This window comes from Hipposideros armiger, unplaced genomic scaffold (genome assembly GCF_001890085.2).
Source record: "Hipposideros armiger isolate ML-2016 unplaced genomic scaffold, ASM189008v1 scaffold_295, whole genome shotgun sequence".
Taxonomy (NCBI): Eukaryota; Metazoa; Chordata; class Mammalia; order Chiroptera; family Hipposideridae; genus Hipposideros; species Hipposideros armiger.
Genome location: NW_017731645.1, coordinates 1,591,701 through 1,615,998, shown reverse-complemented (window position 1 = coordinate 1,615,998; position 24,298 = coordinate 1,591,701). Strand labels below are relative to the sequence as shown.

Genomic DNA, 24,298 nt, shown 5'->3' with positions numbered 1-24,298 from the left:
GGTCTGCAGAGAACACAAGTCTTTCGGCTCCCAGAGCCGCCCTTGTGGGGACCAGGGCTCCTACTCCCTACTGTCTCGTCCACGGAGTAGAATTCTAGTTTGTCATCTGTGACCTGGGGTACGTTCTCACACAGCTTTCTCCCGAAGGGTATTTGAGTGTTGTGCTTTCTGAGCTCTTGCTTATTTGGTAACCTCTTCGTTTCCTCCTCGCACGAAGCACAGTTTACGTGGAAAGCCTGTTCTCTTTCCTTCGAAAGCCTGCAAACCCTGCCCCATCCCTGTCTGGTAACTGAAATGCCGTGTGCTGTTGTCATTCAGGACCCAAATTTGAGACAATATTTTCATCAAAGTATTTTCTTTAAATACTCCAGAACACAAACGGAAAAGTTATGAATAATTTTTAGTCCAAAAGGGAATAATTAACTTCCTTTATAGTCCTTCCTTAATTTCCTACCTGAGTGTGTTTTGGTAGAGTGAGTTGTAGAGTAAATCTAGTTTTCCTGTTTCTGCGTAATATAATATTGGAGACGTACTCCGATGGTCCAAACGATGTGAACTCTGTCCCCCCCGCCCCCCCCCGCGTTAGAAGGCGTCCCCGATGCACCCTGCTCCCTCGCACACCAGCAGCAGGATGGCCACCTCTGTCCTTACGGAGAGGTGTTGGCGTCGGGAGGGCGTCATCAGCATCTGCCAGACCCGAGTTCAAATCCTTTCCTCCCAGTCACCACCTCCGTGATCCCATGCGGATGACTGACCTCTCAAGCCCCAGGGCCTGCAGAGTAGAAAGGAAGCTGGGTCGGGTAGAAGGAAATGGGAGGGTTTGCACCCGGCCTGCGCCCTGGGCCTGCCAGAGAATCAGCGCTGGAATCGGGGGCGTGAGCTCACAGCCATCAGTTGGAAGTCAGTTACGTGGTTCTGGGGACACTTGTCTAGGAAACGGGGATCAGGGTGGGTCAGCCTTCGCATGGAAGGACCTAAGGTTCCCTGGATGCGTTAGGATGCGGTTACGTGTCCCTGTGACCTCTCACTCCTTGGTGCCTCAGTTTCCCTGGGGAAGGGGCAGGGGCACGACAGCTCCCAACTCAGTGTTGTCACGAGGACTCGGTGAGTTCATGCATAGACAGCATCAGTGCCGAGCCTCAGCCGTGTGAGGGCTCAGAAGATGCCTCTTATTGTTGTTAACTGTTCCTTGTTTCTAGCGGGGAGGAGGGGCCTCAGAGTCACATGGGCTGTTTTTATCATGTAGATGCCAGAGCTCTACACTGGCTGTATAGTGCAGATTCCTCGGGAAGGGATGTGCATGTGTGCGTGTGTGCGTATGTGTGCATGTGCGTGCGTACATGTGTATATGCATGGGTGTGTGTGCATGTGTGTATGTGTGTGCATGTATGTGAGCGTGTGTGCATGTGTGTGTGTGTGTATGTATGCGTGTGCAAACACATTAGTAAGGGATCCTGATATGCAGGCTCCATCTGGCGGAAACCGTTCGCCCAGACGTAATTCTAAATACAGGCAGTGAAAGGTTTGCCTTCATCACCGTTCATTTCAACTTGCCTGTTACTGTCCCATATGGATGACTTTGTCACAAGTGGCCCTTTCATTGTATAAATCGACAGTCTTTCTCCCAGCTGTCATCTCATGAGAGTTTCCCTTCTACTAGGTCAGCCCTCTGAGCCTCAAACTCGGGGACCTCCTGCAGGACCCAGGGCCGCCTCTTGCAGAGTCCTTCAAAGCGGAGAGCAAGAAATCGGAGGAGCCCGAAGCCGCCTTGTCGTCAGAGGAGGAGGGGGCTGGAGTGGAAAACGTGAAGAGTCAGACGTACTCCAAAGATCTGCTGGAGAGGCCGCCACATTCGCAGCCCTGGGGCGACGGGCTTGGGGAGTCTCAGCGCTGGGCCCCGGGGGCCTTGCAGGAGGACCAGCCGCTTGAAGCAGGAGCTCAGGGACAGCCGGGCGACGGCCTGCGACTGGAGGTCAAGTCTCCCGCGGAGGAGGCGTACGGTTACATCGTGACGGACAATGAGTGAGTAGAGCTCTGGTCTGTGCCAGGTGCCCAGGATACGGGTTCCTTGCTGGATGGGGTGTAGGGGAGGGGGACTTTCATTTTCACTTGTCTTCATGGGAGAGATACGCAGGCATCCCGGTATCTCAGCTGTGGGAGGGCAGCCCGTCCCTGTCACCCAGCGCTTCGGACCTGGGGACCCGAGCGTGACGGCGATTCCCCACAAAACAAAACCGACACAAAACCCCTCCCGCTCGTTGATCTTGGCCTCGTCAGCTGCTGGTCAGACCCAAGGCACGTTGATGCTGCGGGTTTCCCAGAGGGGCTGGTGGGGCGCTGGGGTAAGCTAGGCCTGGGCCATGCAGCCGGTCCTGGGGGGTGGGCAGGCGGGCTGTGCGCTGGGTGCTGTCCCCGCCCCGTGAACTCCAGGAGCTTTGCGTCTTCCCCACCAGGGTGGTTGTAATATCAGGGTTCGAGTCCTCGGGCTTCAGAGGGCAGAGCCAGCCTCACAGCAACAGCGTGTCCTGTCCTCAATCTATTTTCATCTAAGGGACGAGGGACCGAATTCAAACATCATGTACCCAGCAAGTGATGGGGGGTCAGCCCCGTTTTTCAGGTCATTTCACTCTTGAAGCCGACCTTTGACGCTTTGCTTTGTAAAATGTTGTGTTTTTTTCAAGTAATGAAAGGTGTTTCAAAGGCAGAAACACATCGGCCTGGTGACACACACACGAGTGTGCGCACATGTGTAAAGCCTGGTTTTGCTTTGTGGTGTCCGTTTGTCCTGGTGCTTCTGCATCAGCTCAGAAGCCGGTCGTGTGTCAGAGGTCACTGTCAGGGGAGGGGCTGCGTCGGAGCCGCTGTTCTCCTGCCAGTTTGGCACGATCACGCCCGTGCTCACGCCTCCCCCAGCGTGTGTGCACCGCTGCCTCACCGCACACAGCTGATGTCACCAGCGAGAAGCGTGGCGTGCCACCCCTGGGCACCATGCATTCTACTCTGAGCTCAAACCACAGATCACATATCAAAGCAGATTACAGTGTGAGACTCCAGCGGTGGAGCTGTTCCCACGCGCGTGTGTAGAGACGTGCTCACAGCGCACACTTGCAGCTGCACCAACGCGGTGCGTCCATTTTCGCGAGGTCGGTTTTATTAAGATGCGCCTGTGGTTCCGATCCCTTGGCCTGGACGGTCCCCTCTGTCCTCGTGCTTCCCTCAGAATGAGCAGCTCCGAGTGGGCGCTGAGCCCGCAGAGACGTGCAAATGGGACCAGGAACGGCGTGTGCTGCTGAGGGCGCAGCCCTGTGCTGTGGCGGCCAAGTCGGCCGTGGACGCAGACATTACAGCAGCCTGTTACCTACTGTGTGTGGTCAAATGCCCTGTGTCCTGGGTTTTCCTCCTTGGAAACAACACTGTGCTGAGTGTGTGTGTGTGTGTGTGTGTGTGTGTGTGTGTGAGATCACCAGTGGGACCTCCACTGCACAGCTGCTCTGGGGACCTTTCCTCCCACCAGGACGTCAGCGTCCTCGTGTCCTGATGCCCAAGGGCTCAGTCCCAGCATGAGGTGACCATGCTTGCAGGAACGCTGGCCACTGTTCCCCCAAACTCCCTGTTTGCGGTCCTGGGGTTCAGCTGCAGCGCAAAGGAGAATGCGCCCCTGGGATCAACGTGAACAGCTGAGGGCGGTGCATTTGTTTTGGGGCTTTAGTGCAGGACAGTCCATCCGGCCGGTCTGTGCACCAGGGTGGACGTGAGAGAATGGCCGCCAAGTGAGCGGTCAGCACTTATGACCGGGAGAGACCGATCCCACCGGGCGCTTCCTCTTGCTCTGGTTGACCCCCCAGGAGGAAGGGCAGCTGTGCCAGGGGGAGGTTTTCGCGGCATTCCGTTTATTTTCCTGCAGAGCTTTCCTGGCCCACCCAGTGGGACCTGACTGAGCACGTACCAGGCGTGGGTTAGAGAAAAACCATTTTCTTATCTCAGCTGACTTCACCTTTCCTTTTGGTGCCTCAATAGGATGAAAAACACATGGTGCCGCTAATTCAGCTTTGTCTCCCTGTCTGTCACCTGGTCTACACACCGGGAGATTACACCTCCTTCTGTCTGTAGACAGAGTGAGGTTTCTGCCTGTTATCAGATTCACTGGTAATTTGGGGTTCTCGGGGGTGAGATTTCTCCAGATTTCAGCCTAAGTCTTAATAGATCAGCTATTGACAAGAATCCAATTCCATCCTCTTAAAAATCAGGACTTTTGTGTATTTGGTTGTCCCATAAAAAGGAGAAGGAATGGGACTCACAGCTCAGTGTATCACTGACACGCGTGCCCCTGCTGATGATTCGGTGGGAGAGGGTGGGGCCCGGCTTTGCCCCCATTCCCGCGCTCACTGTTCCTCACGGGCAGGGTGTATGTAGTTAATCCTGCGCCATTTGCATTTTCATCCTCTTTTTACAAACTAGACGGATTATTTAAGACTGGATGAAGGGCAGGACAGCCATCCCCAGTCCTCCAAGGACAGTTTCAGAATCATTTCAAGTGAGGCTGACAGGAGATCACAGGACGGAGGGACTAGAAGCTCTCAGCAGAGGAGAAATCCCTTTTACATCTGACGAGTAAATGCTTCAGAGACACGCGGCCATGCTGGTCACCGCGTGCCTCTCCCCACCAAGCCCAGTCCTGGTGTTGGGGCTGCTCCTGGAGGATTGCTGGTGACGCTGAGGGTGACCTTGGAGAGGAACCGTGGTCATAAGCACGTGCAGGCTGAGGGGCAGCAGTGGGGCATCGTCAGTAAGATGTTGGAGACAAGCGCAGTCCGTTGGAGAAGCTTCTAGCTGCCCCTCGGGACAGAGCTTCCCCAACAGGCTCCGGGTGGCTTGTGGACAAGGGTCCTTGCTGCTGAGCAGGCCCTCAGGGAAGCTCCTGGCGGTCCCTCAATGTGGTCAAGCACTGGTCTCCATCTGGTCCTGGCAGCTTCCATGGGGTGACGATGCATGGAGCCCACCGTCGGGGCGGGAGACCCCAGCGCCATGGGACTCGGACAGGAGTGTGTCCCCTGGTGTGGTCCCCTCATCTAAGCGGCAGTGGGGGTGGTACCCATCTTGAGGGGCTGTTGGGGTGAACACGACCAGGAAGAGCAGCAGCTGGGATGCAGGGGACATTTAGTGAATAAGAGCATCATCCCACTATCTGTCACCAGAGAGAACACAGCCCCACCTGCAAGAGGAGAGGAGTGCATGAGCTTCAGCTTGGAGGTCGGGGTCGGAGGGGCAGTGACCTCAGTGTGTGAATGGCGGCATGAGGACATGCCGACAGGAGGGCCGGGCTGTCCCAGGGGCCCCGAGCCACTGGGGCCTGTCACGTTCCAGACACGGACATGTCCCACCTTCAGGTCTTCTTACCAGGACACTTCCTTCCACTTGGGATAAGCCAACCAGTGAAGTTACAAGGACATGTCACGGTCCTGATTAAGGTCATGTCGAGTCCCGCCCTGCTCCTATGCAGGTGTGCAAAGGCCCATCTCTGACAGCACCTCCCCCGTGGGAGTTGGTCAGGTTGTCTGATTAGAGAGCTGCCACCTAGACGTCACGCACAGGCCAGCCTTCCTCCATGGGAGAAGTTTAGGGCTCGGGGCCCAGAAGTCTGGAAGAACGTTCAGAAGTCAGTTCTCCACTTGCCAAGGCCTCGGGGAATGTGTGTCAGGCCCCGGGGTTTGTCCTCAGAGAAGATGTGGCCTCTCCCGGGGACCAAACCACCGTCCTCTTCCCACAAGAACTTCCTGTCCATCACCTAGAGTGTGGGAGTCAGCTTGGTCAGAGCCTTGGGGAGCAGACCGCCCGCCTCTCTCTCCTGTTCTTCTGACTGTGAGGCCGCTGTGCTCAGCAGTGACTCGCGGTCTCCTCTGGGAACCGGTGCGGTTGAGGAGGAAGGATTCCCGGCTGAGGGCCGGTGCTGTCTGATCCGGGTTCTCCCACTGCCTGTCCCAGAGCCTCTGGCTGCCCACAGAGCACCCCCAACCCCGCCAGCTACACACACAGCCCTGACTGATGGTCAGCACCCCTGCGTCAGACCTCACGTCCCACGTCCAGCTGTCAGGGCCTGTCCCCGCCCTCCCCTTGCTGCCTCAGTCAGTCGCCGCGCTTGTCCTGATCACTGCGGGGGCCTCCCTGTGTCCCCCTTCTTCAGTCCGTGATGCACCTTGCACCCAGAGACCGCTTCATAGTCCGCATCTGACTCTCACCCTCTCCGCTTAGTCCCTGTAAGGTGGAGACCCCAACCTTAAGGTGATCGCGGCCTGTGGGCTCTGCAGACTCACCACCCGCGTTTGCCCTCTGGGTGCTGGGCCACGCCCGCCTGCTTCCTGCTTCTGGGATGTGCAGGAGCCACTCGACCCTCTAACGCCCTCATCCAGGCCCTGTCCCAGTTCCTTATTTTTCGTGAGGCAATGGATTTGGGTTTTGTTCTTACATATGCAAATTTTTAACATTCCCAAAAGCAAGAGAATAAGCCAGGCCCCTTAGGCTACTTTGAAACAAATCCTAGTTGTGTTGTCTTAAAAACATTCATGAACTGTCTCTAAAACATAAGGATTCTTTTTAACATTGCATGTGCCCTATCTCACCTAAAAAGTAACAGAGACCCTAACTCAAGTGTCCAGCCTGTGTTTCAACATCGTCAGCCCTTGTTTTCTGAGCCAGGCTGACCTAACCTGTCAGCTCACTTTCTGTACTTGGTTGAGGTCCCAGGACGTGTTGGAGTCAATGTCTGTTATTGGCTTGAAATCTAGAGCTGGAGGATATTCGTTCTTGTCTGACCTGTAACCGTGGTGGCAAGAAAAGTGAGAAAATGCCATAAAAGCTCAGATATGGTGGGATGAGAACAGTTTCAGCATCTCTTAGACGTGGCTTCCACGTCAGCCAGCCACATCCAGCCACGAGGAAGATGCCAGAAAGACAGTGCTTTGCCAGCACGGACCCTTTCACGTCTCTGTGAGCCTCCCTCTCGCAGTCCATCTTCCTGCTGCCGCCGAGGGGGAGGCCCGTCGCTGGGGGCCGGGCTGGACAGTGAGGAGGCGGAAGCACCGGAACAGCCCGGCCGTCCCAGCAGGCCTGGGCCTGTCCTCAGGGCTGACTCCCGCAGCCCAGGTGCTGACATGTAGGATGGCCTTCGAAGGGCCAGACCGGCTGGACTTGCTTCTCTCTTCGCTGCTGACAAAAAACACCCAGCCTAAGAGAAAACTTATAAGAGTTTGAGCCAAACTGTCGACAACTGCCGGGAAGCAAAATCTCAAAGGATCGAGAAAATGCTCCGAATAACGGCAGTTTTACAGCTTATTTTACACATAAAATCAAAGGAGGAAGGTTACATGAAATCCCTTGGTGGTAGATTAAGGGGGTGGGAGAAAGCAAAGCGGGGCAATCTCTGGGATTGGATAAAAGTACATCAGAGAGACAGGTACCCCTCCCACACAGGTGGGTGCAGGATAGTTAATAGTTCGCTTTTTACAGCACATAGAGATGGTAATCAGGAGACAAGCATAATAATGAGAAATTTTGCAGTTTCCAGCTCTGGTCCAGAAAAAGGATTAAAGATGTTATCTTAGGTACAAAAAGACAAAGAACAGGCCCACTGAAAAGGCACAGATTAATTTAATGAGGACGCTGAAGATGTGATGTCCCGCCATGGTCCACTTAATTAAAAATTTGTGTGTGTGTGTGTTCACGCCATCTTATTTTCAGTCTCCTAAGCTTGTCAGGCTTGACCGGTGGCCCCTTTTCCGTCCACATCGCCTTGGTGGCATCTGATGGAGGCAAGCAGTCACCATAAATACCTGTATCCGTGTCTGTACCCATGACCGTCTCCATCTCTAGCTCTATCATCTCTCTATCTCTGGACACCTACATGTGTGTCACCTATACCTATATCTCCGTCTTTTCCGTATGTTTGTCCACATAGCCTGGCTTGGTGTCAGATTTCCATAATCAATGGGGCAGCTTTTCCCTTCCTCTTCGGTGATGCTGTGAAATTCCACAGTAGAATAATCCACAGGGACCTTCATCGCCTAACATCTGCGATTGATTTTCTGCAAAGTGTCATCTGCATCACAAATTGGCCTAGACGTACGTCTGTTTGAGTTAAGCAGTTTAAATTTCACTCCTACATAAAAGGGAGTAAGGAAGAGGGAGAAAAGCATGAAAAGCAGAGATTTGCTGGGCTGTCAAAATAGGAGCAAGTCTGGGAATAAGTAATATGGCCAGAGGGAGACGGGAAATGGAAAACCAGCGTCCCGGGGCAGCGCACTGGGGAAGGTGCCTTAACAAAGGGCAGAAGGTTTAGGGGACGAGCTGGGCTCTCACTGAGTTCCAGCTCAGCCTCCCGCGTCTCGTGAAGGCGTCCACCTCGAGCTCCGGAAGCCTTCACAGCCCCCACTCGGAGCTCCGTGGAGGGCAGGCGGGTGGGAAGGCGACTGTTCCACGGAGAACGGCCTGTGCAGGGGCTGCATCAGGGGAGAGCGTGGACATTGGAGGAGGGGCAAGGCTGCAGGGCCCGGAGGGCGGGGCGGGCGGTGGGTCAGGGTGCCGGTCCCCCCTCATGCTTCGGGGCCTGGCTGAGAACTGTGCAAGCGTATGGAGCTGTGTTTGTAGATACTTCCCTGCTTTCTCTCGCTCATGTGCATACACCTAACAAAGCTAACCCCAGAACACTGCGAACTTAGGCTTGTGTTCAGCTGCTGGCACATGATTTCTTTAGAAATTTGGAGGAACGAATAAACTTAAGGTGAGGAGGTGTCTCGTCTTGATGTTAAAACCTATCAATGGTTAGAGTGCCTGCTTCTCACCTGCGGACGTCTCACCTGTGCAGAGCTGGAGCTGTGACAGTTCACTAGTGAGAGTCGCTCAGCATCGTTAGCGGCTCCAGCTAGATTTGCTCTCGAACGCCGCGGGAGCTCAGACTCGGGAGGGTTCGTTTGGCTGCACAGATTGTCATCGGCTCCGGGGACACTGGACTTTATTAGGCTTCTGCAGCGAAGAAAGGTGGTACGGAGTCGAAGCCGGAATTCTGAGCCCTTGCAGCTGCACTGGCTTCTCATTTGCTCTCATCAGAAGTATCTCTTCTCTGCATTGGAGACCATTCCTGTGGGTTAGCAAAAGTTTTCACTACCTGGTTAGAATAAATGTCACTATTTGTTACAACGATGAATTGGGGCAACGAGAGTAAGTGGTGAATCCCATGAAAACCTCACTTTATCCATTGGGTTCAAATATCATATCAGAAGAGTTTATATCAAAGTTGACTGATTGCAACCCATCAGTCATTTGGTTCCCTACCTTTCAATTTTCACATAAATAGTAAGATGTCCACAGTTGGGAAGTGAAGCAGCAGAAGGAAAACACGGCCGCACTGACAGTGTCCTTGACATGACTGTGTGGTCAGTAGAGATGTCCCGCCCACGGCCAGGGCCCGTCGTCACCTGGGTGTCACCTGGCCCATGGGAAGGCCCAGCTGCAGAGATCAGGCATGAGAGGCCTGGGTCAGATGCTGTTCAGGTGACAGACAGGTGAGGATGCTGCGGCCACCTGGGCTCACACCACGTGCTCAGTCACCACGTTGAGGGTGGGGTTTTTCTTTGGGGAATTGACTCCCAGCACGACCTGGGGCAGTGAACTTAACTCCTCTCGTCTCTGTTCCACTCCTAAGATGAGGTCCACAGCGGCACCTTCTTCACAGGTGTGTTAGGAGCAGCACCTGGGAGAGCTTGCGGAGTCTCAGCGTGTTGGGGAATGTCAGGAGAGCGTCAGGAGGTTGTGCTGCCTGGCGCTTCTGCCCCGCAGGTCATTCCCACTAGTGTTGTGTTAAGGGTGGCATTCCACAGCTCCTCTGTCACCGAACATACTCAGCTTTCCTTGTTTTTCACCCATTCTCTTACCCCGCGGTGATTTCAGGGCTCCGTGGAAGCCTGTCGTGCTGCGTGTGGTGTTCGGGGCTGTCGCGGGTGCTGCCACCTCTCACGCGAGCCTCCTGCTGCATGAATGATGCGGGCGAATTCTGTCCCCCTAGTTTGCCGCGTACTTAGCAGAGCCCCGGAAGCACCGTCGTCCTCATGATTAACCAGTGGAGGTGACATGCTGCCGAGCTTCGGAATGTAAAGCGTCAGACAGGAGGCGGCGCCTGGCTTGTGGATCCCTCCTGTCACCAGACAGCGGGGCAGGTGTGAGGCGCCCACAGCCATCCCAGCCCTGCTCAGGGCTTGCGTCCCCCCTCCCACCACAGCCCTGGGCGGCCAGGTGCTCAGGGTGACAGCCGCCACAGACAGGCTGACGAAATTGCACATGCTGCCTGCATCCATTGATCTTTGAGATTAACTCCCCGCTTTCTAAGGAAGTTCAGACCATGAAATGACAGATGATGGCATGTATTTTAAAAATAAAATAGAAATAAGTGCGTGCTCGTCTTGAGCACACTCGGCACCGTCCGTCTGCTGGCTGACTGACTGGAGCCACTGGAGCTGGTGCCATTTGCCCCCCTGCCTGGAGCCCTGACAAGGGCGGGCGGTGGTGAGACAGGAAGGGGGCAGTGTCCCCATGTCGTGTAATCAGGGCCATTGCACTGGGAGGCAGGCGGGTTCCTGACAGTGTGCTCAGCCGGGAACTGCGTCGCCATCCTCAAGGCTGTTTTAAATAACCTGGTTGTGGAGGAAGATGTTACATTTCTGTATTGTGGGGGTAAAGGAGTGTGGGGTCAGGATCTACAAGAGCCCGTGGACTCCCCACCTCATTATGTTACCCACTGGTTGGAAACAGTGCGTGGAGTCTGGTTCCAGACCTTGCCTGGAAGCTGGGCGATGCTCGGCGTTGGGCAGCAGGCTTGGAGGGACCAAAGGATGAGCCTGTCACGCCCTCAGCGGGTCTGCAGCTTGTGGAAGGAGCCTCGATGGAAACACACGAAGTAACTGAGCTTTTAAAATAAATGGTGAGCTGTGTCCTTTGTGACAGGAGTGACCGCCGCCTGGTCCCAGCACCTCCGCCAGGCCTCGTGGCTTTGTGGACAGCATTCCCTCCCTCAGCCCCGACTGTAACTCCCTTCCGGGCTCCCTGTGTGGCCCAATCCTGACCTTGTTCACCTCAGCTCTATGCCGTGGGGCGCACAGCACCCCACATCGAACACCTCGGCTGTGCTGTCTTTGGCCGATGGCTGGACACCGCCCTCCCAGTGTCCTGGGCAGGCTGTGTAGACGGCCCAGAGGACGCTTCGGGACCTGGGACAGGCTGGGCACAGGACATGTCCCCTCTCGGGAAAGAGGCGTCTGAGATGCATGGAAAGAGGCAGCAGCCCCTCTTTCAAGGACAGCCGGCCGTGTTTTGATTGTGCAGCTACACGGAAAGCTACCTCGAGAATGTGGATAAGGAGCGTGTGCAGCCGTCCTTGGATGTGGGGTGGGGGGAAGGGAGAAGGGGGGAGGGGATGGTGCGTGTCCTGCAGATCTAAGTGGGAGCCCAGACCAGTTTCTCATGAAGACGCATTCTGGTGCAGTCGGAATCCAGCTGCTGGTGATAACGTTCCTTGGACGGGAAAGTGGGCCCATTTCAAGGGCTTTTACACAAATCGACTTATTTGATTTTCACAGCAATTCTGTCAGCTAGCTGTGGTTCACTTAAAAATTTACATTTAGAGGACCGGCTGAGTGGTGTGTTGGTTAGGAGTTGGCTTGGGATGCCAGCTCTGAGCAGCAGGGCCCCGGTTTGGATCCTACATGAGGGCCACTGACACTGCCCTCTACAGCTAAGATGCTGAACAACAGCTCGACCTGGAGCTGGGCTGCCTTGAGTCACCGGTGACGGCGTAGGCTGCAGTGGAGCTGCAGTGGGGCTGCTGTGAGCTACCATGAGCGGCCGTCCAATGGCCGGCGACTGATCTGCCTCACTCGGGAAGAGTGCAATGATAATACCAACATGGGCCAGTGAAGTGACGTCCTCCACAACTAGACTGAAGAACAAAAGGACAGCAACTTTTCTGTTCCCCTTCCCCCAATTCCCCAATAAAATCTTAAAAAAAAAATTTACATTTTGATGATTTAAGAAATGTTGGGTTTTTTTGACATTTTGATATTTCCCTGCGTATTCATTCATTCATGCCATTAACACATGTGTTGAACCTCCTGTGGGCCGTGTGCGGGCGGCATGGTGTGGGGGCTGAACGCACACGGTGCAACCCTTGCCCAGGGGAGGGGTCAGCTGAAAGGTAAAGACCTCGCCAGGCTGCCGTTTCTCCAATCACCCTGCGTCTAATCTGATGTCACGGAGGCACAGCAGGGCCAAGCAGGTTCCCGGTGATGGGCTCAGGATTTGGAAGTGCTGTGATCCAGGGGGGCTTCTTGGGGGAGTGGGGAGCTGAGGAGGGATGAAGAGGAGGAGAAGCCCCTGGGATGTGTGAGGTTGTGGCCCTGCCTGGATCTGGGTGGGGTCTGGCTCTGGGGGAGGTCAGATACTTATCGGCTTCCGTTCCCCTTGTGCTGGGCCTTTCAGTGGGAATACCTGCCATCTAGGGGCACCGGAGTTCCGTTCCACGTCCCAGAACAGGCTCTTGGCTGAAGCTCTTCCTCCGACAGAGGCTCCAAGCCTGGCCTCTAGTGGACACGTCTTCCTGATCCCCACCTGCCTGTGATGCTGGGCTATGGGACTCGCTGTCACCTCTGCACCCTGATGAAGGCAGTGCTATGTGCCAGAGCTGCTGTCAGCACAGGGCGGCTCCCTTGGGACTGTCCCAGCTCCAAGGGCTGTCCCAGTAGATGCCATTTAGATGCAGATGTGCCTGGAGCACGGGCTGGCTTATGAAAAGAAAGCTCTGACCTGCAGCTCTGGGCATGAGGAAGACACAAAGGTTCCAGGTGGACCCCTTCCCCAGTAGGCATCCTGCCTCCCGGTGGGGCTGTGGCACCAGCTCTGAAAGATGTCTTGGCGATTTCATAAGTGGGGTGCAGGAACAAGGCCCAAGGGCACATTTCCAAACCACATGCACACACCTGTGTAAAAACATATTCTTGTCATGATGTAAAGAACCCCTGGAGTGCTGTGTTTGGGAGGCTTTGGAGGACTGTCCACTCCTGACCGGGGGGCCCCAGGCCTGAGGGTCACTCACCTGCCCGGTAAGGACAGAGGGAGGGCAGTCCTGGATCGCAGACCCCGTCAGACATGCTTTTCACCGTCCTCTCCGTTCTCGCCTTGTGTGGGTTCAAGACCTGGTTTGGGATGGCGAGGTGGGGTGTGGACAGCAGCCTTGCAGAGTCACTGAAAGCAGCAGCTTCTTGGTCGCTGCCCTTCGCTGGCTGAGACACGGGGGCTCGTTACCAGCCCCCGAGCCACTTTCCTTCACTTGGGCGGCTGCAGCCTTAGAGAGGAAGGAGCAGTGGCCGCCTCTCAGGGAGCCCGGGACCCCCAGCCCCCACCACGGACGCACCTGCCCCTGCCCCTCCCAAGGCCCCAGCCACGGGTCCTCCCAGAAGCCCAGCTTCTCTCCCGCTCGCCAGCCCTGCATCTCTGGGCCTGTTCCCTCCGTCCTGGACGTTCTGGGCCACACGGCCACCCTAGACCCCCTCCCGTGGGGGTCACTGCTTGCTCTGCTGTCCTCCCCGGCATGGGTGCCGAGCGGGGACTCTGTACGGGAGTGTCCGCAGGGGAGCTCCTGATGTGTCCTGCCCGTGGCTTCTTCGTGTCTCACTTGTCCTATCCGCATGTCTTATTCATGTGATCCAAACTGGGGGCTCTCCCACACCCACCCAGCCGCTGTGAGCCATTTGGGTCCCCCTTGCGCCCCTGTGTCTCCACCCATTCTTAGAGTCACAGCGACCCTGGGAGGCTGTCAGAGCTTCACCCTGTGTTGCCGCCCAACTCCAGCCGAGCCCCCGAAACTTCCTGCCCCTCTGTGCACATCTGTCGCTGTGTCCTGAGGTCCTCTCTCTGCAAGGACATCGGTGACATGGGTTCAGAGCCCTAATGAGCTGGCCCTGCGCTGCTCACCTGCGGCCACCGTGTCCACACGGGGCCACATTCCCAGGGTCTGGGTTTGGGACTTAAGCGAGTGCTTTTTGATGACAGAGTTGAGCCCAGGACAACAGTGTCTTCACTTGATGACTCAGCTGCCTGTGTCCCGACTGGAGCGTGAGCCCCGTGAAGGCCGGGCCCGGTCTGTTCACTGCTGCGTCTCCTCTGACAGCAGCGCCGGGCTCCTCGTGGGCATGAGGGGTGACGGGGTGGCCAGCTGGGGTGGCAGCCTGTGCTGGGCCACAGCTGCTTCGTAAGGACATTGCCGAGTGGTTCCCTGATGCGGTGCTGATGGGATTTCACAGGCAGCACGCGATTGCAGAGCTGAGTGCGGGGACTCCGGATTTGCAGCCGGAACCTCGACTCACACGCCGTGACTGTTGATGCCTCTCGGCGCGGAGCTGGCCTTGCAGGGGGTCATCCTGGAGATTGCGCCCCTTAACGAGTCCTTGCTGGCTGGCCGGCTGTCCTCTCCTTGCTGACCCTCAGAGTGTGATATTGCAATAGCCCCTTGTTGGCGTACAACTCATTTTAGAAAGAACCCATTTAAAAATGGGCCTCCTTTGTACGTTCTCCTTTGTACTGAGGTTTGGACTCCCGTCCTGAGGTTTGTTTTCAGCATCTGCTCCCCTCTCTTCTTTCTCGCCCCCACCCCCCACTTCATTATGGTTTTTATTGAGGCCGAGAGGAGCCATTGCAGCATCATGGGCTCATCACACGTCCTAACAATTCCATTTGCACTGAATTGTTTGTCTTATTGCTGGAAAATTCAGGTGATTCATCATGGCTGCAGAAGCACCTGATCCCCGTGCCCCGAGGGCCGGTCACTGTGTGACAGGAATACAGCGGGCAGGCGGCTCTCAGACCCCCGGGCGGGCAGGAGCTGGGGGGCTGCAGCTTCTCCAGCCGTGGTGACTTCCATTTGGTCACGATGCCCCCCTCCCCGTCTGCTCTCCTCCAACAGCCCCCTGAGCCCGGAGAAGGGGAAGGCGCTGACGGCGGACGTCGCACGTCTCCTGCAGGTGCCGCTGAGCGTCTTCGCAGACATCGAGTGAGTGTGGGCTCGGGGTCTCCGGGTTCCTTGTCGGCTCTCATCAGGCTCCGCTTCATAAATTGGTTTGCAAGGGAGAGGACTGTGCCTGTGGTCGGTGTTAATTATATCAGAGAGAAACTGTTTCCGAGAGAATGAAAGGAAAGCTCCAGAGGGATTTGGTAAGTTACTTACATGTAGCTGAGACCCGAGTGTAAGTAGAACAACCACAGTCTAGAGCCGTGGGGCCCACCGAGGCCCTGGCTGCCAGCCCTGCTGCTCCTGGCCTCGCCGGAGGTTCTAAAAGTTACCCCGGCCTGTGCTGCCCCCGCAGATGAGCCAGAGCCTTGGGGACCGTGTGAGTCAGCATCCCCTGCCTGCCTGCAGCGCTCGGGCCCTGCCTGTTCGGTGACGTCGGGGCTGAGGGGCCCTGGCCTGCCATGGGGGGGCTGCCATTGACGTTTCCTGGAAAGCGTACGGAGCGCTGAGGACAAGCACCGCATCAAGGAAACCAACGGAAAAGCGTCGGTGCAGGAGTGGGAGGGGCTGCAGAGCGCAGGTGTGGACGGGCAGGTGGCCTTACACGTGGCTCGGGACTGGACGCCAGGGCCGAGCTGAGCGCCCACCTCGGCCCTCACTCACCTGTGGTTCACGCTGCAGGTGTGTACTGAGCACCTGCTGTGACCTGGCCTCTGCTGGGAGCTGGGCGTCGGCACAAGTGCCATTGTCCTGCCCGGATCTTACCACCTGCTGCGTGTGCAGGTGGCTGACGTGGAGGGCGTGGGAGACATGTGTGGGGGGAAGCACCTCGCCCAGCTAGGGCCCCGGAAGCTTCTGGAAGAGGAGGTAAGGACGGTGGCAGATGTCCTGCAGAGAGCTGAGGCGCCTCTGGCAGGGCACCGCAGCGCCCAGCGTAGGTCACCCGTGAGCAACGGGCAGGGAAACCCCAGGGCCGGCCGAGGGCATAGTGACCCAGGGCGCTGCCCGCTCATCTCACGTGGGCGCACACCTGGAGCTCAGGGGGCCGTGCTGTGAGGAGCGCCCGGCAGGGGCGGGGAGGCGGGCGGGCGGCTAAGGATCTGGACGGGTCAGTCTGGACCGGGCGCGGGGGGAGGAGCCGGCCGTGACCCAGGCGACAGGGAAGCGGGCAGCGTCCGCGCGTATTGTCAACGCCACCCGCCGCCCCGACCCCTGCAGACAGGGACTCGGCCGCTGCCGTCTCCCTGGCTTTCTCGGTGCGGCCGGAAGCAGGCGCGAGGTTTCTCTTTCTTGTCCGAGGTTGAGACTGGACTCTGCCCCAAGACACCACCGAAGTCCTGCATGTCCCCTGGGCTTCCATGTCGCCCCTGTGGCCTTGGTCGCCTTCCTCCCCCGGGAGGGTGACTGAGAGATCACGAAATAACTTCTTTCTCCCCAGTGTCTCACCCAGACACGTCCCACTGACCTTTAAGAGTCTCAGCAAAGTGGCAGGACTGTCCCCTGCCAGAGCGCTGGACTGGAGGGGCTTCAGGTGGGAGGGGCGTCGGCCGGAGGGGCTTCAGGTCGCCGGTTCAGGCCGTTGAGGCGCAGAGCTGGCCCGCGCTCCCCCTCTCTGCGCCCGTTCCTCAGGTTGGCTCCCGCCTGAAGCCGTCCCGGGGGCGCACGTGGTCCCAGGAGAGGGAGCGGCCACCTAGCGAGCCGGCGCTTCAGAGGTGTCTGCGTTTTATGGACGGACTAGTGATGCTTAATATGTTTTGTTAATGGTTATGTAGCTGTCAAGCAAATTCCATTACTTCTTATTACATCATTAGAGACCATTAAAACGGCATTAGCATGCTGATGTAATTATGCCAGCAGACGCGGGACGCCGCAGTTATGACTTGATAATCCAATCACGGGCGTCCGCGCGCTGCTGATGGATGCTCGGCCGGTGGGCGGTGCCGGGGGACCTGCCCCGCGGCGAGGCGGGACCGGCGGAGGCGCTGCTCGGCCCCACGCAGGCCTGGATGAGCGGAGGGCGTCTGGGAGGACGGCCTAATTCTGTGATCAATCTTCATGTGTTCTCGTCATGCAAGAAGCAGCTTCGTTCCCATCTGTGTGATTCACTGAATTGATGAAAATGCCGAGTTCTTGTTTTCCAAGACGGCTGCTGAAGAAGCGGCAGCGGGGATTCACAGCCCTGACACTTTTCACTGGGTCTCCCGTGCACAGCGTGGGCGGGCCCGGGGGGCGGCCACGCTTAGCGCCGCCGGGTGACTGTCTCAGCATCGCCCAGGCCCCTCCGGCCCTGCTCCTGGCGCCCCACGCCCTCCTCTCCGTGCGAGAGAATCCGTGGGAGCTTGGAGGCTTCCAAAAGCACGTTTCAGTTTCTTGGGGCAGAACTGTGATTATTTGCCCCCTCGTCTTGTCTCCCTGATTTATGAAGATGTCTAAGAAGAAACAGAAGCCGGAGGAAGGCCCTTCACCCACTCGTTTGACCCCTGGCTCCCTTTGTAACCCACATGGTGACACAGCCCTGGGTAATGCGGTGTGCATGCCAGGGCAGTGCAGGTTCACAGTGGCAGTGATTAGGTTCGGGGTAAGTACTCACGGCTCACGGCCTACAGGAGGGCTTGTGTCTGCCGCTCAGGCTCAGGTGCACAGGGGGCTGCTGTCACCTTGCTCCACCCGGGTGCTGGATTACCCTGTGACGCCACTCAGGAGGGCGGAGACGCCGCCCCGTTGTTCAGGGGGCCTTTGTTTCTGGGCCAGAGCCCCGGATGTGCCCTGTCCACACACTGCAGGATGGCCGGGGTCCGGCGGACTGACACGAAGAAATGGCGCCTATGTCAAAACTGCCTCGGCCCGGTCGTTAGACGGGTGACAAGACCACAGGAAGGAACCACTGTGCATTCACAGATAATAATTCTGAGTGAGATGTCGTTTCTCGTTCTAAGTAAATCCCCATGACTGGTCCAAGCTGTTAGTATTTATTGAGACCGAGCTCCCTTTCCTACTGTGAAATGACATCACGGTTTAGGAGCAGAGTCACATTGCTTAGCTTTGCTAACGCCCTCCCCCCCACCCGCCCCCAACCCTGGTGAAATGCAGAGGCCAGGGTGTGGCTATGGCAGAGGGCCCTCTTCCCAGCCCCCCCACCCCCCAGTGCCCTGCTGTGGCTGCCTTGAAAGCCTGAATATTTAATTCTTTAGCAAGGGCTGTGTTTCTATTTCACTGTGGGCTTCCGAGTGATGTGGCTGGTCCTGGGGCTGGTAGGGCCACTCAGACGGTCCTGAGAGAACCCGCAGCAGAGGGCTTAGTGGGAGCCTGCTGTGTGGGCATCAGTCCGCACTGGCCTGTGCTGCTACCCTGCCGGCATTCCCACTGTCATTACCTAACTGCCCTGATGTCCGCTGCGGCCCGTAGGCTCAGGTTAGCAAGAATAGCCCACCGTTCCTTGTTCTGGACACCTGCATGCTGGCCTGAGCCGCAGTGAGGCCCGGGACCACACACCTGAGGGCCTCACGCTGCCGCCTGCTTCTGGAACCTTCTTCCACTAGACGAGACTGTCAGGTAGACGGCACCTGCTCCTTGGCCAACTCCCCACAGAACAGGTGGCCCCAGAAACCCGGAGAACCACGAGCCCCAGGGCCCCTGGCTGGAGACAGGGCTGCGTGGGGGACTTCACGCCTGCCCTGGTCACGGAGCCGCTGCAGCAGGTCTGGGAGGGCGAGTCCTGTGTGCCCCGTACTTGGTGATGTCCTCAGTGATGGATGACGTCGCCTCGGAGGATGGCCGCCAAGTCATTTCTGTGCAAATCCTCATTCCTGTAAACAGAGCAGAAGAGGGGGGCGGTTTGCACTGCGTCGCAGACACTCATGTGCAAATGCTTTATGGCGGACGGCCATGTAGTGGAAAAGACCAAGTCAGCAGTGGTGGCCCTGACGGCCAACAGAGGGCTGAGGCATCTGTAAGCTCCCAAGGATGGACTCGCGGCCGTGAGGTGGGTCGGCGCATGCGTGGTAGTCTTCCTCCCGCACTGCCTACCTGGAGACAGTCCAGCAGGATGCGAGGAGCAGCCTGGGTGGCCTCCCATGTGGAGCCCCAGGCATCATCTCCTGACACTGGTGACTGTGGACAGAAGTCAAGGGAAGGGCCACGGCTAGAGCGTCCTGCTGGGCAGACCAGAGCCTGGCAGTGGCTGGCTCAGGGAGGCCACGCTGACTGTGAGGTGACACTAAGGCATCGCCATAGGATACCTCCAGCGACGGTGCTAGAATGGTAAGTATGCTGCCCCCTCAGAGGGCTTGCATACAGGCCGGCGGCCACGGGCATGAGCCAAGACTCCTGTGAGGAATAGGACCCAAAAGCAGAGACCAAGTTGTCACGAGTGGAGATGGCCTCTGAATGTTCAAGAACTCTCGAGGTTCAAAGGAAGAAGACGTCCGAAGTCACACGCAACCGAGCAGCTGTCGCCTGGCCTCTGATGAATGGCTTTGGGAAGGAAGAGAGGCGAGAGAGAGATCGAAGGAGGTGGCAGAGGTTTGATATGGTGGCTTTGTCCCCACTGGTGTGTGTCTCTATTTTTGAGACAGTCCAGAGTCAATGTCCTCAGCTGCCATCTCCCACTTAAAGCTGGTCCTTTCTCCAAGCCGGGCCTCTTGTGGGGACTCTCCCAGCAAGGGCGTGTGAGGGGGTCGTTCTGTCTGTGGCTGTCGTCTGTGGATGGGGTGCATTGGCCTTTGAGAACCGACCCTGACGCCGGCTCCCTGTGGAGATGGCTGTGCATGTGATACGGTTTCTAATGCGCATGATGTCTGCAGAAGAGTCGGGTTGTTAGTGATATGTTTTTCAGAGTCGTGGTCAATGGAGTGTTTAAAAAGCCTTGAAAATCCTGCTAACTCTTTCCTGGCACTTGTCTTACAGTGGATGGTTCCTAACAACTTTGATACGTTCTTAAACGGTTCCTGTCGAGACTTTAAAAACACCAGTCTCCCTCCTTTCTGCATCTGATGCACTCGGCTCCTTTGGGAACAAAATATGAAATCTGTTTCCATAACAGTTTTTCCTCTGCAAGGGTGTCTGTTTGTTATTGTTGGGCTGTTGAGGTAGATTTGAATTTTTATAACAGTACCACATGTGTGTTTTAGAGAAAAGCCTGTCAAAGAATGACTAGGAAATGGGACAGAGTCACAGTGTCAAGAACACGGTTACACGTGGGGCAAGCAGTGGCCCTGGGTGCATGTGTTCTGTGAACCTGTGGTGCTGTGCACACTCGTTCTGTGAGCGGTGGGTCTTGGGACACCTGGTTCGGGAAGCTGTGGTGCTGTGCACACACTTGCGGGAGGCAGCCGTGTGCTGATCTGGCCCTGAACGCCTCTCTGAACTGTCTCTTCCAGGGTCCTGGGACCAGCGGTGACTTTCAGAGTGAGTCCCAACACCCACAACTTGACAACTGCAGGCGTGGTGAAGGCAGCAGGTAAGGCATTCTGGCACAGCTACATGCGTGCACACGCACACACATGCACACATGCACACACACGCACACACATACACACAGCCAAGGCGGACAGGGGGCAGAAAGGACAGTCCCCCCAGTACCCCAGTATTGTTGGGGAAACAGTGAAGCAGCAGTGGGGTCAGTTAACATGACCAGGCTTTGCCATCACTGTGAAACGTGGCCGGGCTTCAGGCAGACATTGGCCACACCGCTCTCTCTGAGGTCAAAAGGCTGGCGTGTGGGCGGCAGTGACCGGTGTCTGTGGTGACCTGTGTGGATGGAACAAATGCGGGTTCCTGTCTGGGCGACAAGTTTGGGCTTCACGTCCGTCCAGCACAGGACGGAGGCCTCAGGAGGGACACATGACTTGCTCATAGCTTCGCGTTCGCTGCCCAGCTGCCAATCAGCCAACTAACACACTGGGGACCTACTGAGTGACCCCAGGTTCGTGACTGGCATTTGTCACTTAGTTAAAACACAAAGCCCAACCCACTGGGGTCTCAGCGAGAGGATGTGCTCGAGACAGTTTGCGTCGTCCTCGGGCTCAAACCTCTGGCTTTGCTGACTGAAGGCTTCTGTAAAGGGTTCTGTGCCATCTTTCTGCCTCGTGGGGAAGTGCGGGGACGTCACAGAACTGGTTTGCTGACTCGCTGTGCTTTGGCACGATGCAGCCACGAGGCTCTTTTCTCAGCAAGTCGTCCTTTGCAGACGTGGCTGGATGTGCGCTGACCCGACAGCAGAGATGACGCTTTGTTTTAGCCACTGCTGTTCTTGCTGAATATATGAACGGTTTTTAATGAAATTTACATCTCTTTTTCAAATGTAAAATGCAGCGAAATATTTTGGTTGGTTTACAGATTGGGACATTTAGTTCTCGCTAGCTGAGATGTCACTTATTATCACCCTGTGAGCCTTGTTTCTTTATCCACTGCTGGTAAACAGGTGAAAAAGCAGCTGCTGCGTCCCATTCATGGGGAAGCGCTTGTCTCTGTTTTGTTGCTGTTGGATTTTACTGGTAGAGTTCCTCGGTGCCCTCACTTACCTTTGTGTGCTGAACGCAGTGATCTGGGGCCAAGTGTTTTTGGTTAAAGAATTCATTGCAAGGCTGCTACACCCCGGAAAGCTTGCAGATCTAAGTTCTGTGGACAGCGTGTTCCCCCCACCCCCCTCCCCGCCAGGCCTCATTTCACTATCGCGTTTCATCATGAGATGGAGCTCGGCCATCCTGGGAACAGAAACCAGCTCCTGGCACCCTGGACGCTGCCCTAGGACGCGTGCGTTCTGTGTTAATAGCTCAACCCCTCCTGCCCACAGGCCCCGTCCTCCCCTCACCGTATCCATGCACAGCCCTGGGTCCCCCACATAAGTGAGCCGTGACGACTGAACCCCAGACCAGCTGTCAGTGTTTGTACAGACACACACTCACCGTTGTCCAGTGGCCGTTCACGCAGTGCCTGGACTGGAGTGGAACTTTCAGAGCTGGATTTGCCGGGACTCAGGTGCTGTGGATGGACGAACATGGAAGGGCTTCTCCTTATCCCTTTTTAATTGTGATGCTACACTCACTGACAGTGGCCTTTTGTGAATTTCATTGCTTTCCGGGGGAAATGAGGCCATTACTTGAACTCTCGTTTCTTGGTCATTGTAGCTCGCACTGAAGCGCTGCTCCTAGGGAGACGCTGCATGTAAGGTGTGTGTTTGGGTGACACGCCAGCGACGTTCCAGGTCCCGGAATTCTCTAACCCGCACAAGCGCATCCATGTTAACCGTAACCTCTGCGGGACAGCGCGTTTCCTGCTTGTTATAGGAGGGAAACATTGGTAACACACATATGCAGTTAAAAACTAGTTCTTTTTGTATTTTGAATAATTTTATGATGTTATGAATGGCCTGATGCTGTAGAAGAAAAGGGTTATGAAAAGTAGGTTTGTCATCAGGACTTTGTTTTTGGGCAGTGGAAATCCCCCTGGGCGTGATACCTGGCCCACATCTGCCTGGTGACAGTGTCTGGTGTCACAAAGAGAGGTGACCTCGCTGAGCACAGTGTCCACGTGAGAGGTCGACTTACGTGCTGATGAGGGAGAATTTTGAAACCCAAAGCAGTCCTTTTGTGGCTTCTCACTTTAAAAGATGATGTGGATCTTACTGTATTCTTGCCTTCTCGCTGATGTCCCCGTGGGGCAGACCCAGCTCCCACCGGCCAGGGGGTGTGGCCTGTGCGTGTCACCGGCACACACGTGACTGAGCGTCCTGTTGAAATGCTGCCAGTGTCGTGTATGGCCTGCCAACCTGTGACTGTACACTTGGTTCCCTCAGGGGCCTGATGACACTGCCATGGACATCTCTGTTGTCATCAATGGAGGCAGACACAGCCCTCTTGATGGAATGGGGGCTTTGCTTTGGCTAATTTCATACAAACTGATACAAAACATAACAAACAGGCACACGGTTATACCGCGTGGCTCCCCCAAACACCCCGGGGTGCGCTCGGTGACGGGGCGGCTGCTCTCCATTCTTCAGACTCCTTGTCCCACCAGGTGACTTTTCTGGGGACTCTGCCTCATTCGTGAACCTGGGCATGGACGTGAAGAGGAAGTGGGCATTGCACATGGAGGCGTTTGCTGTGTTGCCAAGTGCACAGAAGTAACTGGTAGTTACCCTTCATCTTTGCCGTCACGTCACCCAGTCACACTGGGCAGGACAGAAAACCCCTTTTTTTCTCTTCACTTCCTTGGTAGTTTGTTCTGAGCAGTGTATTTCTGACCAATCTTTGCATTTCTCCTTCCTGAGAAGGTGGTTAATCATCCTTTAGCTGTGTGAATGGGGCATGGCGTAGCATAATGCGATGAGGCACAATAAGTAAATGTTACGTAATGCTACGTGGCATATGTGCATTGTATGCTGTGATATGTAACATGAGGTAAATATCACATAACATATAAGTGTTATTATATGACATGTAATAAATACAAGGTAGCATAGCATAACACAATGTGATACAGTGTGATGCCATGTAACAGTACAGTGCAGTGGAGTGTACTGTGTTATACTGTAGAATATAATACAATTAGTATAACGCACATCGGGGAATGTCAAATGCCCTAAAGAGGGACCAGGCTGGCATGGGAGCTGAACAGGGCGGGTCGGAGGAAGTGTCACTGGACGGGTGGTTGGACAAGGCCCCAGGGTGGCCTTGGAGGAATCCCACTGGGCCTGAGGGAGCAGCCGCGTGGACCTGGGAGGAATGAGGAGATGGAGTGTGTGCTTGGCATGTTCTGACACCGGGAGGCCCGTGTGACCGGAGCCCGGTGCGTGTGTGGGGCAGGTGACTGGGGCCTGGCCCCGTGTGGCTGGTCGGGACGTGTCCCCTTTCCCTTGGGGAGCAAGGAGCCTTGGAAGCTCTGAGCAGGAGGGCGTGCACTGCAGGGCACCTCTGGCTGCTGCACGGAGAGCGCACTGTGGGCCCAGCGTGGGTGGGATGTGGACGAGGATGGTGCTTCAGAATGCTGCCCATGCAGGAGGAGGGTCTCACCCTGTGGGACGGACCCCGCCCTCCCCCGTCTTGCAGCCAGGGACCACTCAGCCGCTGGGATTGGAGGTGGGATAAGAGCTGGAGCAGGTTGGCAAGGAGGGAGGGCCGGGCTGCCTGAGAGCACGCCGATGGCTGCAGCTCAAGATTTGACGGGTGATGGAGAAAGGTGGGGCACTGCACCCCACTGCTGCTTTCTAAACAGCCAGGTAATTACTGCTGGCATTTTGACAAGTGTTTGCTGGAG

General features: G+C 56.3%; 1 protein-coding gene across 3 annotated transcripts in view; it reads left to right on the top strand.

Moving 5' to 3' along the window:
• The window catches only part of PTPRN2 (protein tyrosine phosphatase receptor type N2), a 363,220-nt gene that overhangs the window by 125,063 nt on the left and 213,859 nt on the right, over positions 1–24,298 (top strand). For 2 of the 3 annotated variants that reach the window (XM_019659096.1, XM_019659094.1), the window contains exons 8-10: positions 1,661–2,022; positions 14,999–15,085; positions 20,422–20,501. In XM_019659096.1, the coding sequence (XP_019514641.1) occupies positions 1,661–2,022; positions 14,999–15,085; positions 20,422–20,501 (529 nt within the window). The remainder of the gene's footprint in view (positions 1–1,660; positions 2,023–14,998; positions 15,086–20,421; positions 20,502–24,298) is intronic. The other variant, XM_019659095.1, reaches the window with a different exon arrangement.